Here is a 26,266-nt window from a genome sequence, read left to right on the forward strand (position 1 = left end):
CTTCAAAAGCCATAATTATACATTTCACATCTGAATTATGCTATATTAATTTAATTTGTACCACTAGCATGGAGCACTTTTTATGAAAATAATCCTTCACGAAAGTATTCAAGATTGTTTGTTTTAACTTCACCAGGTCATTTCCTGGCAAAAATATAACTAATGCGTGAATAATTTCTTAAATCAAAGGCAAAAACTCATTTCACCTTTTCTCCAACCCACATTATTCTGTGCTGAAATATTATATTTACTCTTTAACATTGCAAATAATAATAATCCAAAGCAAGCAGCCTAATCCTTCTGTTAAGGAAGGAAATGAACACAGATTCTTGTTCATAAATAGGTCTCCTCAAATGACTCCATCAGAACAAAGAGGCTAAAAGTTAGTCACATATTAATAATTTTTTTTTTCTTGGATCTTGGAGCAGCTTTTGGTAGCTGGAAGGCCTGGCTCTGGACAGTGACATTCCTTCAGCAAAGAGATCACAGTTAATCATCTACCAGGGAAGCCAAGCTTCTGGAGGTATACAAACCTCTAAGAGAAGCCTTTCCCTCACCTCAACCTTCACAGAAGGTTTTGCCTGGACTAAGCAGGTTTCCTAGGGGAGATACAAACCACAAGCTTCTATATGAACTGATGTCCAAAACTACACAAAGTGGCATAGGTAGACAGCGCTGGGTAATTAGCTATTTGCTCATTGTGCCCAAATGATACACGTAGAAGTGGTGCTAAGGAATATGGTTTAGTGAGCAGTATTGGTGGTAGGTGTACGGTTGTTTAGATGACCTCAGAGCTCTTTTTCCAACTTTAATGATTCTACAATTCTATTCTGTGATTCTATAAACAAACAGTTCATCACGTAAAACAATGTCTGCCTGACCAACTTCCTTCATCTAAGTAAGGATCAGTAAATATATGTCTTTACTCAATATCACCAGAGGTACTCTAAATCAGCTATGCAGAGTCAATGAATTCTCAAGCACTGGTGATAAAGCCCTAAACTGTAGGCTCATGCAATCTGAAAAAGAAAAAACAGCAGCTTCCCTGCACCGCAGAGAGTGGAGAAACCCTCAGAGGCAGCTGGGCACCCCACCAATCCTGGCCTGAATTGTTCCTGCTTACCCACATGCTCTTACATCCACAAATGACATCTACCAAGCTGCACCTACATCATCCCAGTGCTGCAGCTGACTGCATGAAATATCTCAGTTCAAGCTCTAAATTAGAAGTGCTAGCAATCTGCATCCAAGCTCAAGAGTAATTGTACAATCATTTATTTCATTTTACAATTTACTAAGCTTTCATTTCATCTGGTTCATTGCCCTTCACTTCAAAATTCACAGGACAGATCATTCTGAAAAATATGCTGGGATTGAGGAACAGCTGCCAACTGAAGACTCTGTATCCTAACACAGGTACATAATTCAAGCTTCTTACTCACTACTTGTGTACCAGGTGTATCAGGTCAGTCCTTACTTGCATTTACAGGAAGAACAGCACTGTGATGATTTCAGTGAGAATGACCACCAGCACAAAAACAACTATGAGTGGAGTAAGGCAACACTACAGGAGATTTAAAAGGACAAAGTGATGAAGAAATTACAGAGTAAAGAAATAAAAGCAAATGCAAAAAAGCAATAGAGGTGAGAGGGTTTAGAAGATCATTTAAAGGAGACAAGATGATAACCAGGCCAGAAAGCTAGAACAGATGGAGAAAGGACTATGGTGTAGGCCAGTAATGAGTGACTGCTAGCTCTACATGAGGAAGCACAGGACTGAAAGTTGAGCTGAACATGCTACTCCTGAAGGCATAGAAAACAAAAACAAAACCAAAGGAAATAAGTCTTTTTGGCAGAAAAAAAGCTCCAGATGGAAACATTCTCCCTCCACCCAGATATGGGATTCAAAGATACAATATACACTTCAGCCACCTCCATTCCTACCCACTGTTTCCCTACAGATTCTATCCCAGGTCTGCAGACCTTCACCAGTTTTTTGTCCACAGGCCACTTGGTGGTCATTTACAGTCAGTTTTGAGTTAACTTATTCCTGTCTGAATGCAGAGCTGATATGTCCACATATTCTGCCCTTTTCAGTACTGCATCCAATCAATTTTAAGCACACAAATGCTAGCTTATAACTGTCTCAGATGCCTGTAAAAAATTTCACACCAACATCAACAAGTCATGCACTTAATTTTCTTCTTCATAAAGAAGGTTATACAACCTCTTGGTTTTCTGAAGCATACCACCTCAACAGTGGTTACACGCTTATTCGTACAGCACTTTTAAACAGTCTTTTTCTAACTACAACGATGTCAGCTTACAAAAATAAATAAAAATCCCAATGTTCAAGGAAAAGAAAAAAAGGAAGCCTTCCCTAGAAAAAACAGCACAAAACAAGAAGAATCAGGGATACAAAGTGAGTGATCTGTCAGTTCACAGGTTTGACTGAAAACTTTCAGAAAGACCATTTAATCTTCTAACAGAGATTACTCACCTTCATTTCAATCCCTCTAGGACCAGCTGTCATTGTAAGATCAGATAATTGTCTGAGAACTGACAAGTCCTTGATATACAGCATGCTAGCATTTGGAAAAGGTTGTTCATTTGACCTGTATCATTGTTTAACCTTTAGCCCTATTGTTCCATCGAGAGCAAACAGCACAATTCTCCATGGGACTACAAAAAAGGAAACTTTTTTTTCCAGCCACACCAGAAAGCACAGACATGAGGCTCCAGTAATGATCCACACTTTGCCTGCCCACACAGAAAAGCTTTGGAAAAGAACTGCAGATTGGCTTAGCCAATGGAAACCAAACATTTGCGTCATTTCTAAGAACTTAATTCTTTCTTCCCTATGTAACTGTACTTCCTCTCTTCAAAAAATGAAGATAAACTCCCTGTTGAAAGTCCTAAAATATTCGTACAAATAGAAGGCTAAGCTAAGGCTCAAAGACTAAGAATATACAGCAAAAAAAGCATTAATCTTTTTGATTCTTCAATATTTTAACATCAAGGAAATCTTAAACTCAGTTTCTTCCACCAATTGCTGTCATCCTTACATGACTGGAGGAAGAGTTGGTGGAGTGGGACATATATCACACACTAACATACACCAGGAACACAAGCTGGACAACCTAAGTGACAAACGATGCCAGTGTCAGGACAACCAGTAAGTAGGCAAAATTGCTCATAAATACCCTATTAAAAGAATCTGGAAGTTTCATCGTACAATGAAAAGCCAAAGTGCCCATAGATTGTATCTGTTCCCAGCTAACATTAAAAAAATAAAACATTCAATGATTCTTTGTTTATAAAAGCATACAAATCTAGTGCCACTACTTCCATCAATATCAAAGTTCAGCAATGTAACATTTTCAGAGATTTGGAGAACCTATAGCATACCCCTAGGTGATTGCCCCTTTCTTTTCTTACTCTTATCCAACTTCAATCTCATTAAAAATCAAAAGTCCGTCAAAGCCTCTTAAAATAACATTCAAGGTAACATCGTAGAGATCTAGTCCTTACTTCCAAAATGTAGTACTAACAGCAAAGGGCAAGGAAAAAGGATAAACGTTGCCATAGTACTTTATAATTGCAACTTTAAAAGTGCTTTTCACTTAGCAGACAATTGATTTTTAGACTGGAAAAAATGAGCCATTACTCTTAAATCTGGTTAATACCAGATCCAAATCCATAGCTTCAAGAACTATTTCATTATTTGAGAAATTATATAACACAAGAAGATTCACTCCTGTTTCAAGTGATTTCTTCACTGAAAATAACTAAACCCGTGCAGACAAAAGTCCACACTGGCAAAATTCATAGGAGAGTAGGCGGCTAGAACTTCCAAATACAGTGCTGAGACTCCTGGCCTTATTCAGTATTCTTCCTACAACCCACCTAGACAAACACCCATTTATTCATACATGGTTCTGTTAAGAACAGTGAACATCAGCTTTCAATTAGGAACACTACCTGCTAACTCTGTTCACAGAAAGGACTGAGGGAGTGAGCCCCTGAAAAGAAAGTACACAGCATTTATTTTTGACTGATTCAAACTGAGACCAGGGAACATATTTCAAAAGCGGAAGCCTCTTAAAGACCTCTGGTCAAGAAAGGATTCTGCTAGATCCTTTCTAAAAAAAAGAAAGGACCCCACTGTTCTTACAGAAGAACAATCAAAGGGCAAATTGAGTACAAGAAAAAGATCTACCTGAGTAAGTCCTATTCATCTGTCCTTTAGTGTTCATTTTATTGGCATCATCTCTGGAGACAGATTGATGTATTCACTGAGTCAATCCAAACATGAGCAGACTTAGAAGCCAGGAAGGATTCCCTGGCTCTCTCCAGGCCCTTGCTGTGCTGCACACAGAGTTGGTAAACCCTATCAAAACATCTGTCACTGACGCAGAAGAAACCCAGCCTGTTCTCTCCATTTCACTAATGAGGTGTTCAAAGCTATGAGTACACGTGTTGCTATAGTTGCAGAGATGACTGAAAAAAACATAGTAAAAAGGTCTCCAGCAAAGCAATACCATTTTTAAGTATTTCTTTTTCAGGACAGGGCAACAATTCTAAACAATAGTCTACTCTAACCATAATTAAAAATTCTTTTTGCAAAGCTGTCATGAGTACAAAAATCTCTTTGCATCACTATCCCAAGGAGCATTAGAGGAGTCAGGTAAATCATCAAGTTCACAGAATAAATGAGATGAAAATTGTACTTTTTATGTAAGTAAGAGCAGCAGTAATTAGTCTAAATAATACCAGTCTGAATATTTTGAAAACATATTTTTATAAATGCAATTATTTTGAACAGGTACGGATTTGAAATAAATTCTGAATCTGTGAAGGTTTCCCTTAAACATTTCAACCCCACACCAATGCTGGTAGTGCTACCTCAGATTGCCTACAGTTATCACAGCGCATATAAACAATACACAGATAATGACAAAAAACTTCTTTCTTACTAAAAACAATGATAGTATTTAAAGCCTTTTAGCAGTTTTCAGTTATGTCAGTAGGACAGTTAATGTATTCCACTATCCAGCGGTCACTTTAAATCAGGACAGAAACTGTTTAAAACATATTAAGTATATTGTACAAAAAATAAGATACAAAAGTCTGTGGTTATTTCAAACCGAAAATGCAGAAAGCAAAGCAGTGCTCCATCACCATCTTTAAAGATGACTTTAAAGTTGATTATAATTTGCTCACTGAGCTGCACAGGAACCTCACGTCAGGAAACACACATTACAAGTGCATCCTTACAGTTTTACCTCGTACCACAGACTTACTGCTATGTTCAGGTAACACATTTTGAAAGCTTCAATTAAGTCATAAAAACTAACGATGTATCCATGCCTAGCACTTTCAGTTGCCCTGCTCTCAGACTGCACCACCATCTCTGTTTCAAGGTATATTCATTGCTTACAAAAAGCATCAGAACTGCTAGAGAAAAAAGGAAGCACCAGAGAAAAGAAATAAACACCTCATAGCCCCAGGTGTGTAAAGCAGTTACTGAATTTTATACAGACTAATAGGAGGGGGGATTATTAAGTGACACAAAAAAAAAAGATTTATTTTTTTAACCCTGGATATTACTTGCCTTATTTTCTTACCATCTTGATCTATAATATGCATAGAGTAGGTAAATCATAAATGTTTGAAATAATTAAAATCAGAGAAAAATAACTGACTCGCTCTGCAGCACTGGGTAACTCTACCCCTGCTGCTCTCTGTGTGTATGTCTAACTGTTGTATGTAGCAACATTTTAAAAAATATTTTAAAAATAGCCAGGAAACTTCTTCACCCCATAATTCACAAGTTCATCAAACCTTGTGTCAAAGACACGAACACAAGAAAAAAATAAGCACTGCAATAATGTCCAAACACTGATGTCAAACGAAATTATAAATCTACCATGAAGCAAATGCTAGTCCCGTGTATTTTATTTTCCTCATCAGTACTGTCCAACAATAAAGCATCAACTATAAGGCCTTCACTATCTTAAAGAATTTATATGGAAAATTTGCCTAAGAAGAGAAAGGCCAGTAAACACAATCGCCCCAACACTGACTGAAAAAATGCTGTAGTCAGAACTGTTAAAATCCAATACATGGCCGATTCAGAAACCTCACTTAGACAGGAAAATAAAGCAGTTGAACCTCATTTTCTTTTCCTAGTTTTTGGGAAGGAGGTGACATTTTCAATAGTCATCTTCTGGCTGGTTCTAAGCTGTACTGCACAAAGCTACAGTACAAAGTATATTTTGATGATTTTTGAAATGTACCTCCTGACAGCAGTCGGCTCTTAGCAGATAGGCTGCCAGCAGTCAACAACTTCATGTGTCAAATAATGATTAGATATAACTTGACAGAGATTTGTTTATAGATGCGTTGTACCCAGAGAGTTTCCTAGGAATGCTTCCATGCATGTTTTCCCTGTGATTTTTAAATAATCTTGAACTCCAATTTAAGAAACAGGTTCAAGAAACCATTAATAGAAGAAACCAATTTTTAATCACATTTTCCTTTCTTACAAGTTCCTTTCAATTGTAAGCTCAAAATTCCATGCCTCAGTCAAACAGCCTTTTACCTCCAAGAAAAGTTTACATTAAATTAATAATGGTGACAATATTATGTTACATAAATTATACAAAAAACAACACTACTCATCAGAGAAGTGATCAAAACACAATGCTTTATGCATACAACCTTCTGACAGAACTGTTTATGATTCAAACTTCCCCAAGACTGTCACTGTGTCAGGCTTCTTGAAAGTCTAACTTATGTTCATCACTCTATTGAGTTTTCAGCCACCTCCTGGCTAGCCAAAACTCCACTACTGCTCCTGCTGGGGGAAGACTTATTGCCTGCTAAAAGCTCTAGGTAATGACAAAAGCAAATGGAAGCTAACAATTGGATATTCACTGTGTTAGTTAGATACGGGACCCCTTCTAACAGCAGCACTGACAAAAAAGAGTTACTCTAGACAAAAGTATTATTCAGTTAATTCACAGAATAAAACTGTTTTACAGAATATTACACTACTACTTTACTGAAGAACAGAGTGTACAATGAAATACAGAAATTCACATATATATTTGCAAGTCACACGCTCTACTTCAGAAGATGTGGGGCAGCATTTTAATAAGCAAGATGTGGAGGTGCTAACCAACATGGGCTCAGTAATCACTGCTGAAGAGCACGTGGGAGTTCAAGCACAACTCATGATTCTTATACCAGCCCCAAACGAGGACTGGAAGCAGAAAAGAAAGTTATATTCTTACATACAAAAGAGGATAGTATGAACAATATAACTCTCTAGCCTTCCCAGAAGCTAGGAGCCATTTCAGACTGATGATTCTGTATCTTCATTTGATACTACCAAATAAAAGAACTGGTGTTACCCACACAGGTTTTAAATACAGGAGAAGAGGAATTCAGAAGTAATAGGTAGAACCAAAATTGCCCTTTAGGACCAAAAAAAAAAAAGAAAAAAAAAGTTCAACACTTGGTTAGTAGAGGAACTTGCAGAGAACTAGAAAAAAAAAAATTTAAAAAAAAAGGAAAAAAGTGTAGGGAAAACCTACACTGAACACTGCATTGTTGCCCTCTGCACCTTAACATAAAAACCTAAAATTGAGTTTACCTTTCTTGAAGCGTAGATGTCAAAAAATGGTTTGTTTCGAACACTGAATGGTTCCTGTGCTTTGTCAATGTGACCAGTCTTCATTTTTTCATGCCGTGGAAATATAATCTCTTTCTCTATACATGAAAGTCGAACATTAAAATCACAGTCTCCAACTGGCTGCCCCTGTCAAATTAACAAAATCAGTATTAAAACCAGACACTTAGCAAATTATTGGAACAGTAAGTATTCCTTACACCACATTTAGAATCATACAGACACAAAAAACATTCAAATCAAATCACTACCACACATTTTTTGCCATGTATTTGGTTTCCAAGCCTTTGTCTTGGTTGTGAGAGGTTGTGAGAGACTTAATGAAATCAAAGTTCACAGAAAGATAAAAACCCACAATATGCATTCAAGCATATATGAATTAAACTAAACACTTGCAAATTCAGCTAAAAAATCTTAAATAATTGAATAGCCTTGGTTATATAGCAATTCCATACTTTTGTACACAGTTTTCTTCTGAAACCATTCAGCAGATTTTATTCCTAATATTTTTAAAGTCAAAACAACACTGCATTTCACATAGTTAAGCAAAACCCTCCTTAAATGTACCACAGTGTTATTTAGAAAGAAGAGGAATTACATACATGTTAGCTTTTCTGTCATAGGAAAGAGAAAACTATAGCTGCTGTTGGAAAATATGCCAATAAATACTGGCTGCAGAAATACACAGAATACGTGATAGTTCAGTCCTACTGATACAAAGCAGCAATTTCACATCACTCTTTGCACACTGATGCAGTGAACCAGTCGGTACAACCACTCTAAATATGCATGTTGTGTTGCCTTTGATTCGGCAACCCCTGATTAATGTCCTGTCGTGAAGTGCTCAGACAGCCCCGGCCAAATCACACGCTTTTATGACACCAATGTGGTGAGCGGCAAATGGCGTTTATTGCAAGCAAGACACTCTTCTTATAGTTGTCCCTTATATCACAGTGCTACCAATCACCCTTGCTACGGTTATCTGTGCCCAATAGACGTGTGGCGTGTCTTGTCTTGCCATGTCTCATCATGGTTTCTCATGAGTCAAGGAGCCCCCGCAGAGCCTGATGACTGTTACAGCCCCCCTTTCACGTATTCGCTGACCACGCAAGGGGCCCACACAGATCCTGTTATGCCTGGTGACCTTGACAGCCCCTGCTTTACGTATTTCGTTGACTATATCTCTAACTTGCGTATTTTGTTAACTACAATGCTGGAATAATAGTTGCTTATAATGGAGTTTAATGTGTTTTGAACATTAGATGGTGACAAGAACACACTGTGGATTTCATTTAGTGAAAATGAGCAAAAATTCTAAAGTCTGTCTCAATGCAATGAGTCCCTTTCAAAGAACTAAGGCATATAATTCATACATCAGCATTAGTGCAAAGGATACCCAGCACAGGAAGTTATTTATATGAAATCATCCCTCATTTTGCCACCTCATTCACACACACAAAAAACTTGGGAAAACCATCTCTTGCACTGTCTGCAGAGAATAAGCCCAAAGAGCTTCAGCTTCAATACCAGAATTTTTCAAAAAGCTGAAGGCAGTGAGCACAGAGAGGGATGTGTGTCACCCTGAGCATAGGAGGAGATCACAACCACCAGACGGATGAGCAGAAAACCAGAAACCAAGCCACATAAAACACAATGAGAAGAGAAAGGGAAGGAGAATCTACAAGACAGAAGGCTCCACTAGAACACGTGATAATATTCTGAAAGAACAGCAAGCAGGTAAATGTAAAAAACCAACCAGGCAACCTGATCTAGTGCCTGATTTAGCAGCGGCCAACCCTGCCCACAGCACAGCAATTGGAACTAGATGGTCTCTGCAGTCCCTTCCAACCCAAGCCATTCTATGACATCCTGAGGGAGTATGCAAAGGTAAGAAAGAGAGAATGATTATGTTCTGGGCAAGTCTCTCGAGTCAGAGAAGAAGTGAACACCCGTGTTAGATTCAGGTGAGTTTAATCAAGCCCCTTCCAAACTCAAAAGGAAACACCACCACCCTGATCTTTGTAACAACCAGTTGAAGAATGCACCTCTTTTTCCTGCAGAATATGTGATTTATTTTACATAACTTATTATCACTTTTTTCAATATCATTATTATTATTTATTAACTGTTCCCTAATTTTAGCAAAATCTAACAGACACGCTCCCTTCCCTAAGGTAGCTTTCCCACACAGCCATGTTTCATGAGGTCTGAAAGAGCAAACAAGCTAATTAACTCCAAATATTTGAGCTTTGATGAGTTTCTTAAGAGTTTCTTTACAATGATTCACTCAGAAATGTTTTAGCACAGTGACTTCATTTCAACCCCTTCATAGTTAAATTAAAAACCAAGATGATTTCATATGCTCTACGAAAGAGCTGTATCACTTTCTTTTCCCTTAAATAATCCTTTCACTTCTCACAGCTATTTGAAACTAATTATTTCCTGCAGCTCTGTCAATCATGTATTTTTATTCCAAAGCTTGTTAAGTAGAAGGTCTATCACATAAAGGTCAGAGCTAGGCTGACACAAGATTACATGAGATGGGAAAACACAAGTAATGCTACCAAGCAATTGCTTCATCAGTCAAGTAAATTAAGAATTAAAAAGTTAAGGAATATTTCATTCCCAGCTAAGTATAGCATATTAGAGGTAAGAAAATTAACGTAATGTTGAATTTAAATCAAGGACATGCTGAATAAAAAGAAGACTGGGAGAGGAAGGCTTTTGCTGTTATTCACAATTCTCATAATCACAAGAAACGTTAATATGTAATGGATGCATTACAGTCACATGTAATGGTGACTTTCAATTTTCAAGTGGTAAAATCTATCTATAAGCAAGTAAGTAGGAAAGCAATGCAAACCACAATAAATAATTTGTAGAGCTTGACAAAAGAGGATGAGAATATTTAGTGTATAAGGCACGCATTTAGAAGTTCTCCAAAAACAAAACATCAATGCTTTCATAATTTTTCATAGAATCATAGAATCCCAAGGCTAGAAAAGACCTCTCAGATCATCCAGTCCAACCCTCCATCTATCACCAATATTTCCCCCTAAACAATGTCCCTCAGTACAACATCTCAATGTTTATTGAGCACTTCCCTGGGCAGCCCATTCCTGTGCCTGACCCTGAGTTTAAGCAATACATAGATGTTTTATTACTCTGAGCATTTGAGATTGAATTTCAGTGTGCAAGTTTCTATTTGTTGTTTTTTTTTTTGTTTTTTGAGAAGGATGAGAGTCAGCAGTGCCTAACAGCACAGTTACTGAAGCGTGAGATGGCAATTCCTGTTCAACATTTTCATCCTAAAGTAAGTTTGCCAGCATGGAATAAAGCACAATTAACAAGTAGCATGTGTTTCCCATCTATGCAAGAAAGTTACACTTCCCCCTCACAGAGATTAAAATGCATTCCAAAGCAAAATATCATTTAGAAGAGCATCAGGAAAGAGTTATCTGTTGACCCAACCTCTCTCCTGAAATTTTTTTTTTCCACCTGTTGTAACTTTGCACATAGCACTACAAGGTCGCTCATGGTGTAAAGTGGGCTTGCAGTAGATGTGACACATAAAAAGACTGTCTCAACTTTATACACAATCCTCCACACAATCTCAAAATGTAAAACATCTCTAATGACCTTTGAAAACTACATAAGATTGAACTTTTCAATTTAAATTTACAGTATTTCAGACAAACTTATCAACTGAATCCACACCCATTAACCACACAAGAACCTAGTGTACCACAAGAGAAATATGTCAAAATATATGAATAAAAACGGAGCGTGCAGCTCATTTAATATCTCTTTTCGTAGGGGGATGGGGAAAGGTGATCTATTTGCTGAAAGGAGCTAAAAGAAAAAAATTACAGTTCCAACAGGATCCCTCTCTATGGATACTGAGAGAATGAATTTGGTCATATGTCAAGTTCTGTCTGATGCATCAGAAGAAGACAAACTGTAGCTCCTGTGCTCCATCAGGATCACAGAGACTGTCATGCTGAAGTTACAATCTGCTGGCTTATGGCTATAAGAGTTGGTGAGTTACTTAGATTCCAGGTCAGCACAGACAGAAGATGGCAGGTAGCACTGAGAGGGGTCCAACAGGATAGCAGGTCTTCTGCTGTATGTCCCACTGGGGAACCTCTCTCTCAGGAAGAAGCACAGCATCTCTGAGCAGCTGATGAAGCAGACAGGAGACAAGTCTCCATTCCGCCTTTAAGGCTGACCTTGTGGCAACTAAAACTTTGTAAATTTGGTGAGCTGCACGGTGAAAGTCCTTCACCTAGCTGGATGGAGTACAGATAACAAGAACAGGTGCACAGATGATAAATCCCACAAAAATACTTTCTATTAGAATTTGATGTTTATCTGGCTTCTGCAACACAACTGTAGTAGAAGGAAAAATAACGTGAATACTGTTGATAAGCAGCTTGGTCCAAGATAAACTGAGAATATTTACTCTCTTTGCCTATGAGATATGGTTCAAAGCCTACCTGCCTGCACAGTCTGTTCCATCTGCCTCTCCAAAGAAACACCTTGGAGATGAATAATTCAGCACACGCGTGCATACACGTTCCACACACATCTTCACTTATTGAGCCACAGCAGAACACATGTCACAACTGTCTTAGCTTTAATGATTTTGAGAGAAGAATAAAGAACAAGCGGGCTGAAATCCTACCCTGTGTTTAGCATTACTGTTGACAATTCAAGACACCCACAGCTGACATCTGCATTTCCAACTAAAGCCCATTATTAGTTCTCCCATTTTCTGAAGACCTCACAGACAAATATCTTGCATTTAATACTTGTACTAATGGTCTGGCATGGATTGCTTCTGATTGTGTTTTCATAGATGTGGCCTTTTTTTATATACAGATAGATATCTATGCATAGCTTATACATAGAAACAAATCTGAGCATGCTGTTTCATTCTCCAAATAAGATTATTACTGTATTCAATCATCTAACTTTTTGGTTTTTTTGCATTTTTGAAGTTTTCTTTTCAAAACAGGACAAAAAAAAAGTATTAGAGAACTAAAACATACTGAAGAATCACAATGTTTCCATTTTTCTTCTCTAACCCAGAATGAGAGACAACTATTATGGTCTGAAAATTGAATTTGAAATATGTTTTTTCTAAATTTATCCACCAAATCTTAAGAACAGCTACATTAACGGCAAGGAATAAACCTGCTTCAAAATGGTTTCTAAAATTTATATTGGCAATGAGGTACAGTATGTGAAGCACTATCTCAGTTTTAACAACTCAAGCAATGTGCTGCACAAACATAATTACTATTTATATGCTGCCACCTTAGACAATGAAAAAATGCTTTGATTTAGCACAGAACAAAAATGGTTTGGGAAACAGATCTATTAAAAGGATTACTTAAGACATGTATTCAACTATCTGTATTCCTTCTTCAGAAAAACATTTGGAATGAATCGAAGGAAGTTCATATTCCACGAGTAAACGTCAAGGCCTAACAGTTCAGACTTGTTATTGTCAGCATACATAACTTGAACAAAACAGCAGGACTGTCAAAACAAGGACAAGCACCTAACTCACCTCTTTTGAGAACACAGCTGTAAGATAGGCACTGAAAGCTTAGGAGCAGCTATTTGGGGAACACAGACAACTCAGTCCAAATCATTGTTTGACTGCATGTACAGTGGTTTCATTCAGCATCTTTATAATCCTTATAAATCCTTCTGAGCCTTCAAAAACAAAACTCAAATCAGCAGATTTTACTGGGATGTAAATGACTAAAATCTGCAGGAATTATGTTCTAGTCTAGACTGGCTGCCTCCCTCAAGTATTTCAAGGAGTTGATGAACTTCCAATTTTTAATTACAGAATTCTAATAACCCACAGCTATAAAATAGATTCTCCATCATCATCATAGGGATATTTACACACAAAAAGATCTCACACTGTCCTCCCTCAGGAATCTAAATTTTGAATAATTTATTTAGCATTGAATGTAGGCTATCTGCAAAATAAAATATTGAACACAAGGCTTTACTGCTTCTATTTTTTTCCTATGACTTTTGCTAGTGCTGTTGATGCATGTAATATGTAGGCATCTTAACTGTGACACCTACTACATGGCACAGACATCCTTTTCTGGTTTTGCCTCTGCTCTCCTTACACTCCCCCTTCCTTTTCACCAGCAATTCACATGACTCTTCTTAGGGTTAATTATTGATGGCTTTTACACTGATGTCTTTATGAAGAAGCACCATTCCTATGAGTTACAGAACCATGGGAAAATTTCTAAATCTTAAGAGATATTGTTCAGAGTGTTTCATACTTGACAAAAATGTAAAAATCATTTTTTATAACAAAAATCACTCAAAAATAAGATTACTCATTACAGTAAGCATAAGTCCCCTAAAATTAATTTGCATTAAAAAAAATTCAACCTACAATTATCACTGTTTCACAAGTGTTTAAAGGGAACCACCTGCTTTTCCTAAATCATGATTGAACTAAAATGTAAGCATCTGCTTATAATAGATTTTATACTCCTGAAAACTTCAAAAGATAACTTAAGTACACGAGAAGGAAGGGGACAGAATCTTCAGCAGATCTGTTGTGACAGAACAAGGGAAAATGGTTTCAAATTAGAAGGGTCCCTTCCAACTCAAAGAATTCTATGATTCTATGATTCCAATCTTTGTAAGATACCTAGTCCATTACATGAATAGTTATGCTTACAAATAGGAATACTGATTAATTGCTATTCTTTGTATTTGTTTTAAACAAAAGAAATATACTAACCAGGATGAAATACAGCCTACAGGTTATTCAAACATACTGAAAATGGAACAGAAGTCATTTGAGAGAACTTGCTTTCATCCTCAGAAACCCTATTTTGTATTATTTACTTATCTCTTTTAGGTCTGGTACACCCTTCTGATTAACAACTTTTTCTCCTCTTCAGTTCCTTTTACATAAAAGCAGGAAGAGGGGAAGGCAGGAGACATGGAAGAAGCCAAATCTTCTACATCAAGTACGAGTACCAGATAAAGTACAGAGAAGGAGGAATTAAAGTTAACTAAATTAAGGAAATAAGACGAAGTTTGAATACAATCCCACTGATTCCACACAGTATGGGCACAAAAGGAAAAACATTTCCTTTTTTGAAAGAAAATAATTAATCTTCACTAGCAATGATGATGCAATTGGAAGACTTGCCCAACTGTAAAGTTTTTCAGCACTTTACACTTCAGTTGTAATCATTCTCAGGTTCCTGAGAGATGTGAATATTTGCCTAAGCCAGAAGTCGGGTCCAAGTCCACTTGCCAGTTCTCACTGCAATGGCTATTACAAACTGCAAGGTGAGGCAGACAATTTATCTAGTTAGTGTTACAGTTTCTAACACAAGAAGTTAAAAAAAATATTGCAAATAAAAAGTGAGGGTTTTTTAAAGGTGAAAATGTGACAGACAAAACAGTTCAGAAAAAAAATACTAAGTAAAGCTCTTTAAAGAGACCTTCAAACAAACAAGAAAAAAACCTGCCCATGGACTTTATTCCCTGCAAAGAAGGTTTGAAGTATTTCAGAAACACTTTCATTTACAATGCAACTCTAACATTCAGGTCTCACGCTGTAATTGCCTTAGCAAGTATTACACCTTACTCAAGAGCTGTCACATCTGGGTAAATAGGAATAAAACCTACACAACCCAAACACCTGAAAAATATAAAGGATTCAATACCACAGCAACTTCTACAGCTGCTTTTGGAGAACTACTTGTCCCCATCTCTCACAGGAGCAACACTTCATGCCTCGTCTACTGACAATTATAGCAGTGGTAATCTGCTATTCAAAGGGTTCTCATGAGACATGCTTCACAGGAAAGTATGGAAACAAGTACCTTTGGAAAAAAAAACAAGACATGACAAAATTTAATACAGTCTCTTCACTTCTGTATAGTATTCCGCCGAGCATTCTCTGTTCTGGCAATAGTAGAAAACAAACTACCTTACCTGCAATTTGTAGTGCCCCTAGGGTTGGGAAAAGGAGCATCTAACTCAGAGACACAGGGGAAAGGAAAAAATACTAGAATACTAGAAAGCTAGTACTAGAATGTAAAACAGTTACCTGTCAAACTAACCACAATGAAGAAAAAAAAAAAAAACAAAAAAAAAACCCACATGCTCCTTATAATAAGCAGCTTATCAGATAAAAAGTACAAAATGAGGAACAGAAAAACACCAAAAATATCCTGGTCAGAACTCTTCAGCAATAAGTTACTTTTCATATGTAATACAGCAAAGAAGTTCTAAAGAGGGATGTAAAAACATGTAACAATGCTACTTCTTAGTTGCACATCTACCTTTGTCAAACACAAAGAAGAATAGGAAAAAAAGCACAAACTATGAGATATTTACAAAATAAGTAAAAAGACTTTCACTTTTTGCTGCTGAGATATAGATGTCAATATTTAATAATGAAAAGGATGAACAAGGAACAGGGCTGAGATAGGAAAGACTATGAAAAAGACAACTAGTTATATACATTCCTGTTCATCCACCTCCACAGACACAAAAGCTTCTGTCCCAGCATTGCCTTATTGGATTGATGTTTCACTTTCCAAGGCCTCCTAAGCCACCACTAGTTGCTCTCCCCATTCTGTAACATCATCCTACTCATACATCCTACGAAATACTCAAGCATATAACAACTTGTGGCTTCATCTGGCCAAGCTGTCCCTGCTCATCATTCAATACACTACAGTCTCATCATCCAATAAACTATGTTTCAAAAGACAGAGGAGTAGAAAGTAGTTGCATTACCAGCCATATGACTTTGCAAATCAAGCAGGAGACCTGGGAATCAGAGAGAAGCTCTAGAGGTACCAGAATATTGCAAGTTACAAGGCAGTCTTAATGCACCTGTCTTGTGTTACACCAGACTGCAACATGAGGTAAGACCAAGCAGATGCTCTGCTCTCCATTTACCAGAAAACCTCTTAGCTGGGATTGAAAGAGGATGCACACACAGATTTTTAGAACATAATGTAAAGACCACCGCTGCAGGGGCCTGGGCAAGAGTAAGAACATTTTCCTACTTTCTAGGGTACCAATAGCAACGTAAGTATTTCAAACCTGTATTTTCAACTTAAACAATTTCAGATATAACCAAGGAATTAAAATTAACAGTGGGAAAATCATTGTCTGTCAGGTGTTTTTGTAAACAGAAAAGATAATGCAAGTAAATGCTTGCATCTCTGAATTACGCTCTCAGAATTTTCACTTTGTATTTTTCAGATAAGGTTACTTGACTAATAAAGGACAGACAGCCTGTACTGTGAGCTTTACATCAGTTTAAAATTAGGTTTACAATGGAAAACTCAGACATGGTAATATTTTACAAGGATTTAAAAGAAAAAAAATTCATGCACGAGTTCAATGAAGAATGATCTATGGTCACAGTATCTGTTTACAATGATACGTTTAATCTTAACAGCTACAACATTATTATGCATAATGACAGCAAAGTTTTGATCTTGACTTAATGCATAAAATTTTCAAAAATTTATTAAAATTCTCTATCTCCTTTTTAAACATTAAAATAATTATTCTTTTTCAAGCACTTGATCTATTCTTACCACTGCAATCTGGTCTCAAGAAAACTTGGCTAGAATTTTAAAAATTAAAGGCCAGAGCTGGAAAGAAGAAGTGCTACTCATTTTCAGTATCTTTGCTAAGAATTCATTAATTAGAACCCTACATTATGCCAGCGTTTCTTTTTATTACTGAACTAAGTTAGGAAATAAAATAGTTGCTTGGGTTTAGTGTTTATACATCTAAACGTAGCTATTGAGTATCATGTAAGAAAAAGCCTGTCAAAACAAGGTCTCTCAGGAAGAGCTGTCTCAAAGATGACTGGAGAATGAAGACATTTTCTATTATAAATAGTTCTGATGAACAGAAATTTGGATTTATTCGGATTTAGTCTGGGACTGCTAATTTTTCTGTTGTCACCATCCTTCAGTACACTGGTGCTACCCATGCAATTAGAACTTGTTTTTTTGTTTTGTTTTTTACTAACCAGTTATTCAGGAAGAGAGAATACTGTACAGTACAATGCACTGTACACTGCAGTGATTGTTAGGTCCCATTAGATTGGATATAAGAAAAAATTTTTTTTTTTTTTTTTTTTTTTACAATAAGGGTAGTGAGGCACTGGAACAGGATGCACAGAGGTGGTGAGTGCTCCATCATTGGAGACATTCAAGGTCAGGCTGGACAAGGCTCTGAACTGATGCAGCTGTGGGTGTCCCCCTCCCTACAGGGGAGTAGGACTAGATGACCTTTAACGGTCCCTTCCAACCCAGACGATTCTATGATTCCATTAGCCTCTTATGTTCAGAGGATCATGAAAATAGAATCCTGATTCCATTTATACAGAGTCCACACATAACCTGTGACATAAATGTAGAGAAAAAAATATCTCAGAATTTGAGAAGCCAAATAAACATACGCGTTTTAAAGAAAGTGCATTATGATTCTTGGAAAAAAAATACTTTTTCGTGCAATCTAAATGGTAATTGATTGCTAGTTGTAAAAACTCTTCACATGCCAACACGACTTGATAACACCACCTTTCCCACGCTGCTGCCACAGACAAGAAGTGGCATATTAATTTTGATGCCTCTTCAATCTTTCTTTATCCCCTGTAACAGGACTCTATGATATACTATTATATTTTATTCCACCTTACTTCCTCTCATCCTCTATTGTAGGCTCTTAAATTAACAGCAGAACACCTGACATTTCAAAAGCAGCACTTTCTGAAATTCAGTGAGGCAACACCAACATTTGCTAACTAGAAGACAGACTGGGAACACCTGCACTGAAAAACAAATGCTGCAAAGCCTTATCCCTAATCCTGAAGCCACTGACTGGCTCACCATGCTCGTCCATTTTTGTTTTCCAAAAGAGGATGACAGTATCTGCAGACAGCTGCTAAGAACATCCTTTAACAACATTAAATCTTAGACTATTCCTGAGAAAGCACTCAGGAGCACTGTGGCCAACCAGGGACGAAACTCTGCCACGGGCCATTTTAAGTACTTACAGAGAAGGTGAAGTTTCAGTACCCAGACAGCCACATGCTGTTTCATTTATTATTATATAGGCATGTAGCCTCTAAGAAAAGGGGGTTTTGAGAGATGATTTTATGTATATACTGGGGTTTTATTTGGTTTGTGTTTTTTATTGGAAAGAACCAAGCAAAGCAGGAAAAAAAAAAAAATGCAGGGATCACTGCTTCCTCAAAGAGTTGTGGCTGGGAGGTTGGTTTATTTCACTTGCATACATCTTCCTTTGTATGAGCTTGCTCTCAGCATGTGGGATGAAAGCAGTAATACAGCAATGTCATATTATTAATAGAAACAGAAAATAATTAATACTATGTTTCAGACTGAAGAAAATGACAACAAAATAAATCATTTGCTTTTCCTGGCATTGACATGCTTTGTAACAAAACAAGCATTACCACAAGCTTACGGAAACTACAAAGGTTGCTCCAAAAGTAATGCCTCCTATTTATTTCCACAGAAACTACAACAGCTACAGAGAGTAAAATAATACCATAGAGCAAATTCTCAGCTACAAAACACTACTTTTCAAGATAGTCACCACCATTACCCACTTTTGCCAGCAATGAACAAGAGCCTGCATGTCATGCTCATAACAATCCGCACCAGCAGAGGTCACCCACCATCAATGTCACCACTGCCAACACATCACTCACCACCCTACAGTGTTCACATCCACCAACTGGTCTTCATAAACATTCAGCAAGTGTCAACAAATGTCAGTGGGTGCCATTTCCTAAGAGGAGGAATTCAATGCCATACTTTACCTCCATACACACTTCCATGTCAGATGCCATTTTGTCACACTGCCCCACTGCTGCCATTTCCCACATTAAATCAAAATGTAACAGAATACTGGGGGGAAGGTTCAACTTCTACTGCCACACCACCAACATCTGCCTCTGATGTCGTGGGCCAACACAAAATAGGAGGCATTAATTTCAAAGCAGCCCACGTACATGCCAAGAAATGAGGAAAATGAAATGAAATCAAAGCATTCTATCACAAACTCTGAAAAGTGACTTTTTCAGCAATTGCAGGTGATAAGCATCAGAGTTCACTAAAAAAAATTAACCTGAACAGAAATTATTTCTATGCTTTCTCTAAGAACTCAAATATACATCTCTCCCAATTTCTTCCTAAGACTTTTCTTGTCTAGATAACTAGACTCAAATGCTTAGTATGTATTTCAATCACAATCTATTTTCTCAGTTTCTTTCACCTCTTTCTATAAGGCCACTGAAGTTTGTTTCTGATCTATCCCAGTAAAATTGAAAAGCTAAATAACAAACAGCCACACTGATAAAAAATTGATTAAAATTCTTAAGAGGTAGGTGGTCTTTTTTCTCATTCTTCTCCTTTGCCATTCTCTTTCATTTCATATTCTCCCTGCTCACCGCTAAGTTTCTGTTACCCTTCTCTCCCGATAATCACATCATCCTGCTTTCAGTGATTTCCTCACCTTCTCTGTGTCAAGCATAGATGAAATGCTAAGTCTGAAGAAAGATTCTGTGATGTACTAAGACACAGCACTCCGTAATTCCATGACTTTCTCCCAAATCACAGTACTGCAGATAAAGTTAAATACCTTCCTTTTATTCCCGTCTAGCAACTAGCAGAGCACTGCTGCTCTTAGATCTCAAACTGATCTCAAACAGATCTCAAACAAGATCTCAAACTTGTCTGTCAAGCAGGTAACTTTTCTAAATTCTGTCTCAGACAGGTTGCCTTGTCTCAGCTGCTACATTACACTTGCAAACACTAGTTTTAAGAATAATTAGTCCCCTGAAAACAAGAGAACACAATTAAAATAAATACAAGAATGAAATACAGTTTAATTTTGAAGCACAACAACAGTTCTGGGTGAAAATACTGAGAAGTGTTCAAAGTGATATTACAGTAAGAGACATTTGGAAATTATCAATTATATGACACTATTTTGCCATAACCTGGAATTCAAATTCCATGATTTTTCTGTACACGTTAACAGCCTTCCTCTATACTATTTATAGCCATTCTGAGAGGCACAACTCAATGGAATTTTTGCTATTAATGTAAATTAATTAATGTATTGTGCGTTCTACAGAACTGTATGTCACCTTACTTCAGCACTAACCTCTGCATTTTTGTGTTGGCACTGGTCATCCTAACACACAAATACTCAGCATCATTAATAGTATACATCAGCCTTTGGGACCTACTGCGGAATTTATGAATTTTGTACTTCAGAAAGAATCTTCTGACAAAGCCAGAAAACTTTGAAATGTTAACCTAGTTTAGGATGGTATATGTGCAAAATAGGTTGAGCATTTGAGAATAAGGTCAGCCAAAAGTATCCCAAATTTGAAGGCCTGACTTAAAATGAAGTTCGCCTGATCAGACAAAGGTGTTCATCAGCAGAGTTTGAATTCACATTTCCTCCACTACAGTGCAGCATCTCTAACAGCAGAGCACGAAGATCAGATAGGGGATGTGTTGGAAATGCTGTACTACACACAATGGCCACGGAGTACAGTACTTCTATTACAGTACTGATTTTTAGAGCAGATCGTGAATGTAGGTTTATGATCAAAGAATGACACATTCTTTGTGTATTCCCGAGCAATCCCAGCAGCCCTCTACTGGGGATAGGGCTTTTGGAATGAGAGTTGGTTGCTTTGCATAATTATTACATTTGAAACTACTAAGAAAATTACACAATCTAACTTACACAACTTTACAAAAAAAAAAAAAAAAAAGAAAAGAAAAGCACTTGTCCTTCCTTTAGAAAACTTCCATTAGAAGTTTTCAATGCTTTTACCTCTCTTGGTGATAAAACTCTGTTGATCACTTCTTGCCAAAACAAACATGTTCAGGTGCCCAGTTTTGTAATTAAGCTTCTAAAATTAACCTAAAAACTGCTGTGCTTTTTAATCTTTGTGGTAGGATCACTGCTAATCAATTCTAGCAGCTGAAGCCCTGCTTGTACCCATACTGATAACACTGCCTTAATTTGCCCTTGACATTAAAACTGTATTACAGAAAAACAAACTCCACTCTTATTCCCGATGTTTAAATAAAAAAATAACCAACCACCAAAACACATTTAAGCATTTACAACTCTGCTCAGAAGCAGACTTTCCTCAAACCTTAACAATCCTCTGAAAGCCCTCTTATCATTTTTGCTGTTTGCCAGGTGGGATCCTTCAGATTAAGTTTGGACACTTTGCTCCAAACATTTCACCAGGGCTTTTAGAAAGCCTTGTTTTGATAAGACAGCATATGCATCTCCCAAACTGAGGGGAGACTGTTCATTTTGTACCTTACGATTCATTTTTGAAGGGAAACTAACAGTAGTGAGTGACAGGTGGGACAGAGCAAGAGCAGAGACAACTGCATGAAGAAAACAAACATTGAATCACAGGTGGAAGAACAAGTGAGCAAACAGGAAAAATGAGAAGATGATGTTTTTCAGAGGCGTGCAAGAATCTTTATGTACCAAAAAATCCTAACCATAGGAAAGATCCAGAAAACTAACATCTATCACAGTGACTACACTTCTCAGCATATCGACAACTTTTTCTGTGACCAGTACATGGCTCAACTTGCAATTCCCCTACTGCCAGGTGACCCGTTCAGCCTGAACAGCATCTTATGCAAGCCTCAAAGAGTCAACAGCAGTTTAAGTAGTCTGAAATGTCTTGTGTTTTAGTAATACTGTTTGCCCTGTTGGGAAAACTAAAAGGATTTTGTATTTTCAGAAGCATTAACGGGTACTAGACTGTTTTTTTCATGGGCTGAAAGGATCAAAAGAGCAGAAGTGATGAAACTCTGAGTTGAGAGAAAGACAGTTTACAGGGAGACCAACAGATGTTTGCACAAGCAAAGCAGCATTAAGGCATTCATTCATTCACTACTTCCCATCATCAGGCACATGTTCAACCACTTCCAGGAAAGCAGGCTCCTTCACACATAATGGTTCCTTGGGAAGATAAATGCTACAACTATGAATACCCTCCCATCCTCCTCTTTTTTTCTCATCTCTCATTACTGAGTACAAAGCTTATGGTTGGCTAGGATATCCCTTCAGTCAGTCAAGGCCAGCTGAAACATTGGTGGATTATCAGTGCTGTTTTGGTCACAAATTCAAAGTGCAGCACATTAAGACACTACAAAAAAAAAAAACAAAAAACAACTCTATTCCAGCCAAAGAGAGCAGACATATTCTGTATTCACTGCATTATTTTAAATGCTGATTCATAAACATATATCTGGTTACATCGATCCTTCTCAAAGAACATATTCTATTCCTTACACATAATGGAGAAATAATAGAAAATTTATTTCATATGAAACATATGGTTAGCTCTTAAAATAAGCTTCAATAGGAGATCCTTTCATAAAACTAACGTCATATTTCATGTATATCATCTCTTTCAGGAGAAAAATATTCAAATAAAAAAAAGAAAATCTTCAAAGGTAACGAGCAGAAGTCCTATGGTGACTTTCAAGCAATTACAATATTTAAAATAAAAAACAGAAACAAGTTTCGTGTTCTCTGTATTTTTAATAAGTCCCTCCTGTACCCCAGAAACTGCTTCTAGCAGTCAAAAAAGCCTTCTCTTTTTCCACAGCATATTTATTTCTCACATATTTGCCACAGGAGAGTCGGTCTACTGAGCACCTATCAGAACCTACATATCTGATTGCAAAGATAAATATGAGAAAGAGGTGTTAGAATAGCTTAGCACGGAGCACTGAGATGCTCTCATAAAATATAAGCCTCTAATAGGCCAACTTCTTCATCCCTTATCCATTTTCACTCTCTCTAAGTTTAGGAGCGCTTTAGAAACGGGAAATTTTCCACAGCCTTTACTAGACCATTTCAAATCACCACTATGTGGAAATTAATCAATGTCTATTAGAAGGCTGCTTTCCATCTTAACTCTGATGCAGTGCTTTTTATTGAGCTACAAAATAACCTGATACTTTCGGTGCTGAAGTTTATACTCAAGCTCTTAATTATACAAACAGGATTAAATTAGAAATGAGAATCAATAACTAATGATAAAACCAGAAGTACTTACATTAAACTTAATAATGTCATATATCAAGTACCGAGGAACAACCTGTCCATTGACCTTGTCGACGATCATTTCCTTAAAAGAAAAGAGATGACATTTACATTTACCTCATGACTACAAGAAAAAAAAAAGTCAACACATTCTAATTAGTGAATAAGCTTGGGAGTGTGATGCAATCAAATAACTGGCACATTCTTACTGCCCCCAAAAATTTCTACAATATGTCAGCATTATAAAAATATTATGGTCCTAAATGTCTCATGAAGCATTCAGTAAGAAGGCAGAAAGCTGTCCTAATGCTCCACATTCTTATCTGAAACATTTCTATGTTAGGTTCTCCACAGCTTTTAAAATCATTACCTTTCTTGCAAGAACGAGGCCTTAAAAACATAGAACTGTAATAACCTGTTAGCAGCCCTAACTAGCCACTTCTGGAAATCCCACCTACAAGAACTTCAACAGCAGAAAAGCAAAGAGCAAGCTCTTTTGTCCATTTTCTATGTTTGCTTTGGTCACTTTCATGTTAGCTGTGCTCTAAGCAGCAGAGACAAATGCAATTTGTTTGAATGCACTGTGATTACGCACTAGGACTCTTTCAAATGGAAATGCAATGCCTGTATCACATGAAATTGGTTTCAATTCAATATATATTGGTAATCTATCTTGAAAATGTCAGCAAGGAGAAAATCTGTTAATGATGAACAAACATGAACACGCACACCTTACATGCTGGTACCTATATCTGTAGCTCAGATTTGTGATATGAAACAGACCAGTTCATCAGTTTGGTAAATTAATAAAAAAAATATTTAATCACATGCAACTTTTTCCATCCTGCTCTCCACCACCCAATTCTCAGCTAATAAGATAGTTCTACCAGGAAAGGGTTTTTTGCTGCCAATAGCAAATGACAGCTCCAAGGCCACACACAGGAGATGAAACAACGGGAAAGGGTAAAAAAATAGTTCACTGTAACATGATGAAAACATAACTATGTGCTCAAGAATTAATCCAAAATAGCATTTTACATCAACTTAGATTAATTCTTGATGAGTCACTAGCATTTTTGTTATACAATCTATTAACATCTCTTAGAATCTGTAACTTTCACAAAGTAAACCCCAACAAGATTTTCAAAGATTTTCAGTCTGCATAAATGCCAAACTTCTTGAATTATACTCAGTAATTAATCATATTAGGCTTTTAAAAAATAAGGAAGTAGTTTTAAATACAGATTTACTTTCAAGTAAATACGAAGTTGGAGGCATTTACTACGTAAGCCTATTGTTTCAAATAACAATGGGAACCAGAAATTTCCTACTTCACATTTTGCAATCTCATCTTCTATAAATTGAATACAGAGATGGAGATCATATTTTCACAGCCAAGAGTGAATCATCATACACATCTTTCCATAAAGGGAAAAAAAAAAAAATGACTGAGCCAAAAATACTCCTTCATAATACTACAATGCCTTATTCTTAAGTCTAGAAATCACTTATCCATAGTTACTGTCAAATAACATTTGCAAAAGTCTATGTAGAATTGGTGTAATGAAATGCTCTTCTATCACCTTCCAATATTTAGGTAAGACACTGGCAAGCTATGAATGGAGATGCAACACTGGAATGCATTCTTTGATAATAAATTTCATAATTAGCTACACGAGTTGATGGAGCAGGTACAGAGAAAGAAGACACTGTGTTCAAATGTGGAAGAGTTTCCATAGACGCAATAGAACAAAAAGTCCTGACAGGGTTTATTTGTTTTCCCATTAGAAATAAGGAGTAAAGTAAAAGTGAAATAGAAAAGTGAAATGCTACCACACTGCTTCAAAGTTTCAACTGCATCAACAAGCAAAACCAAAACACATTTCATTGAACACAGATTTAGAGTTGAAGGACTCATTTCTTCAACATGAATATCCAGAGACCCAGCTCTGATGCAAAGCTAGCATTTATATGCCAAACCTTGAAAACACTATGATTCCCAGTCTAACAAGATTTTATACCTAACTTTCAAACTCTGTATCTCTGATATTCTGTTTATGACTACTGTAAGATACAGACAAGAAAGTCCTGTACATTCTTGACATTTTCTCTGGAATGTTTAGATTTAACCCAGAATTAAATTGTATATCAAAACTTTTTCTCTACTTCAGACACATATAAACCTTTTCAACCCTATTACAGGTACAGGTAGCCTCTTTTGTCACCTCTTCTTTTCTTTTCTTCTTCCCTCCTGCCTCTTGTTCTTTTCCAGATCCTGACTTAAATCCCAGCTACCAGGGCAAACAGATACAATATGCTTCAGAGTAGAAAAGACAAATTCCTGTGCTGCTCATCACCATCATGACACTGGCATTCACTGCTCCATTAGCTATGCCA

General features: G+C 36.9%; 1 protein-coding gene across 2 annotated transcripts in view; it reads right to left on the bottom strand.

Moving 5' to 3' along the window:
• The window catches only part of RNGTT (RNA guanylyltransferase and 5'-phosphatase), a 189,581-nt gene that overhangs the window by 107,357 nt on the left and 55,958 nt on the right, over positions 1-26,266 (bottom strand). For both annotated transcript variants that reach the window (XM_042824336.1, XM_042824328.1), the window contains exons 10-11: positions 23,883-23,954; positions 7,661-7,825 (exon numbers count right to left, since the gene is read on the bottom strand). In XM_042824336.1, coding sequence (XP_042680270.1) covers positions 7,661-7,825; positions 23,883-23,954 — 237 coding nt within the window. The remainder of the gene's footprint in view (positions 1-7,660; positions 7,826-23,882; positions 23,955-26,266) is intronic.

The sequence above is a fragment of the Centrocercus urophasianus genome, unplaced genomic scaffold (genome assembly GCF_019232065.1).
Source record: "Centrocercus urophasianus isolate 14NV4802_14NV808 unplaced genomic scaffold, USGS_Curo_1.0 seq_10, whole genome shotgun sequence".
Lineage (NCBI taxonomy): Eukaryota > Metazoa > Chordata > Aves > Galliformes > Phasianidae > Centrocercus > Centrocercus urophasianus.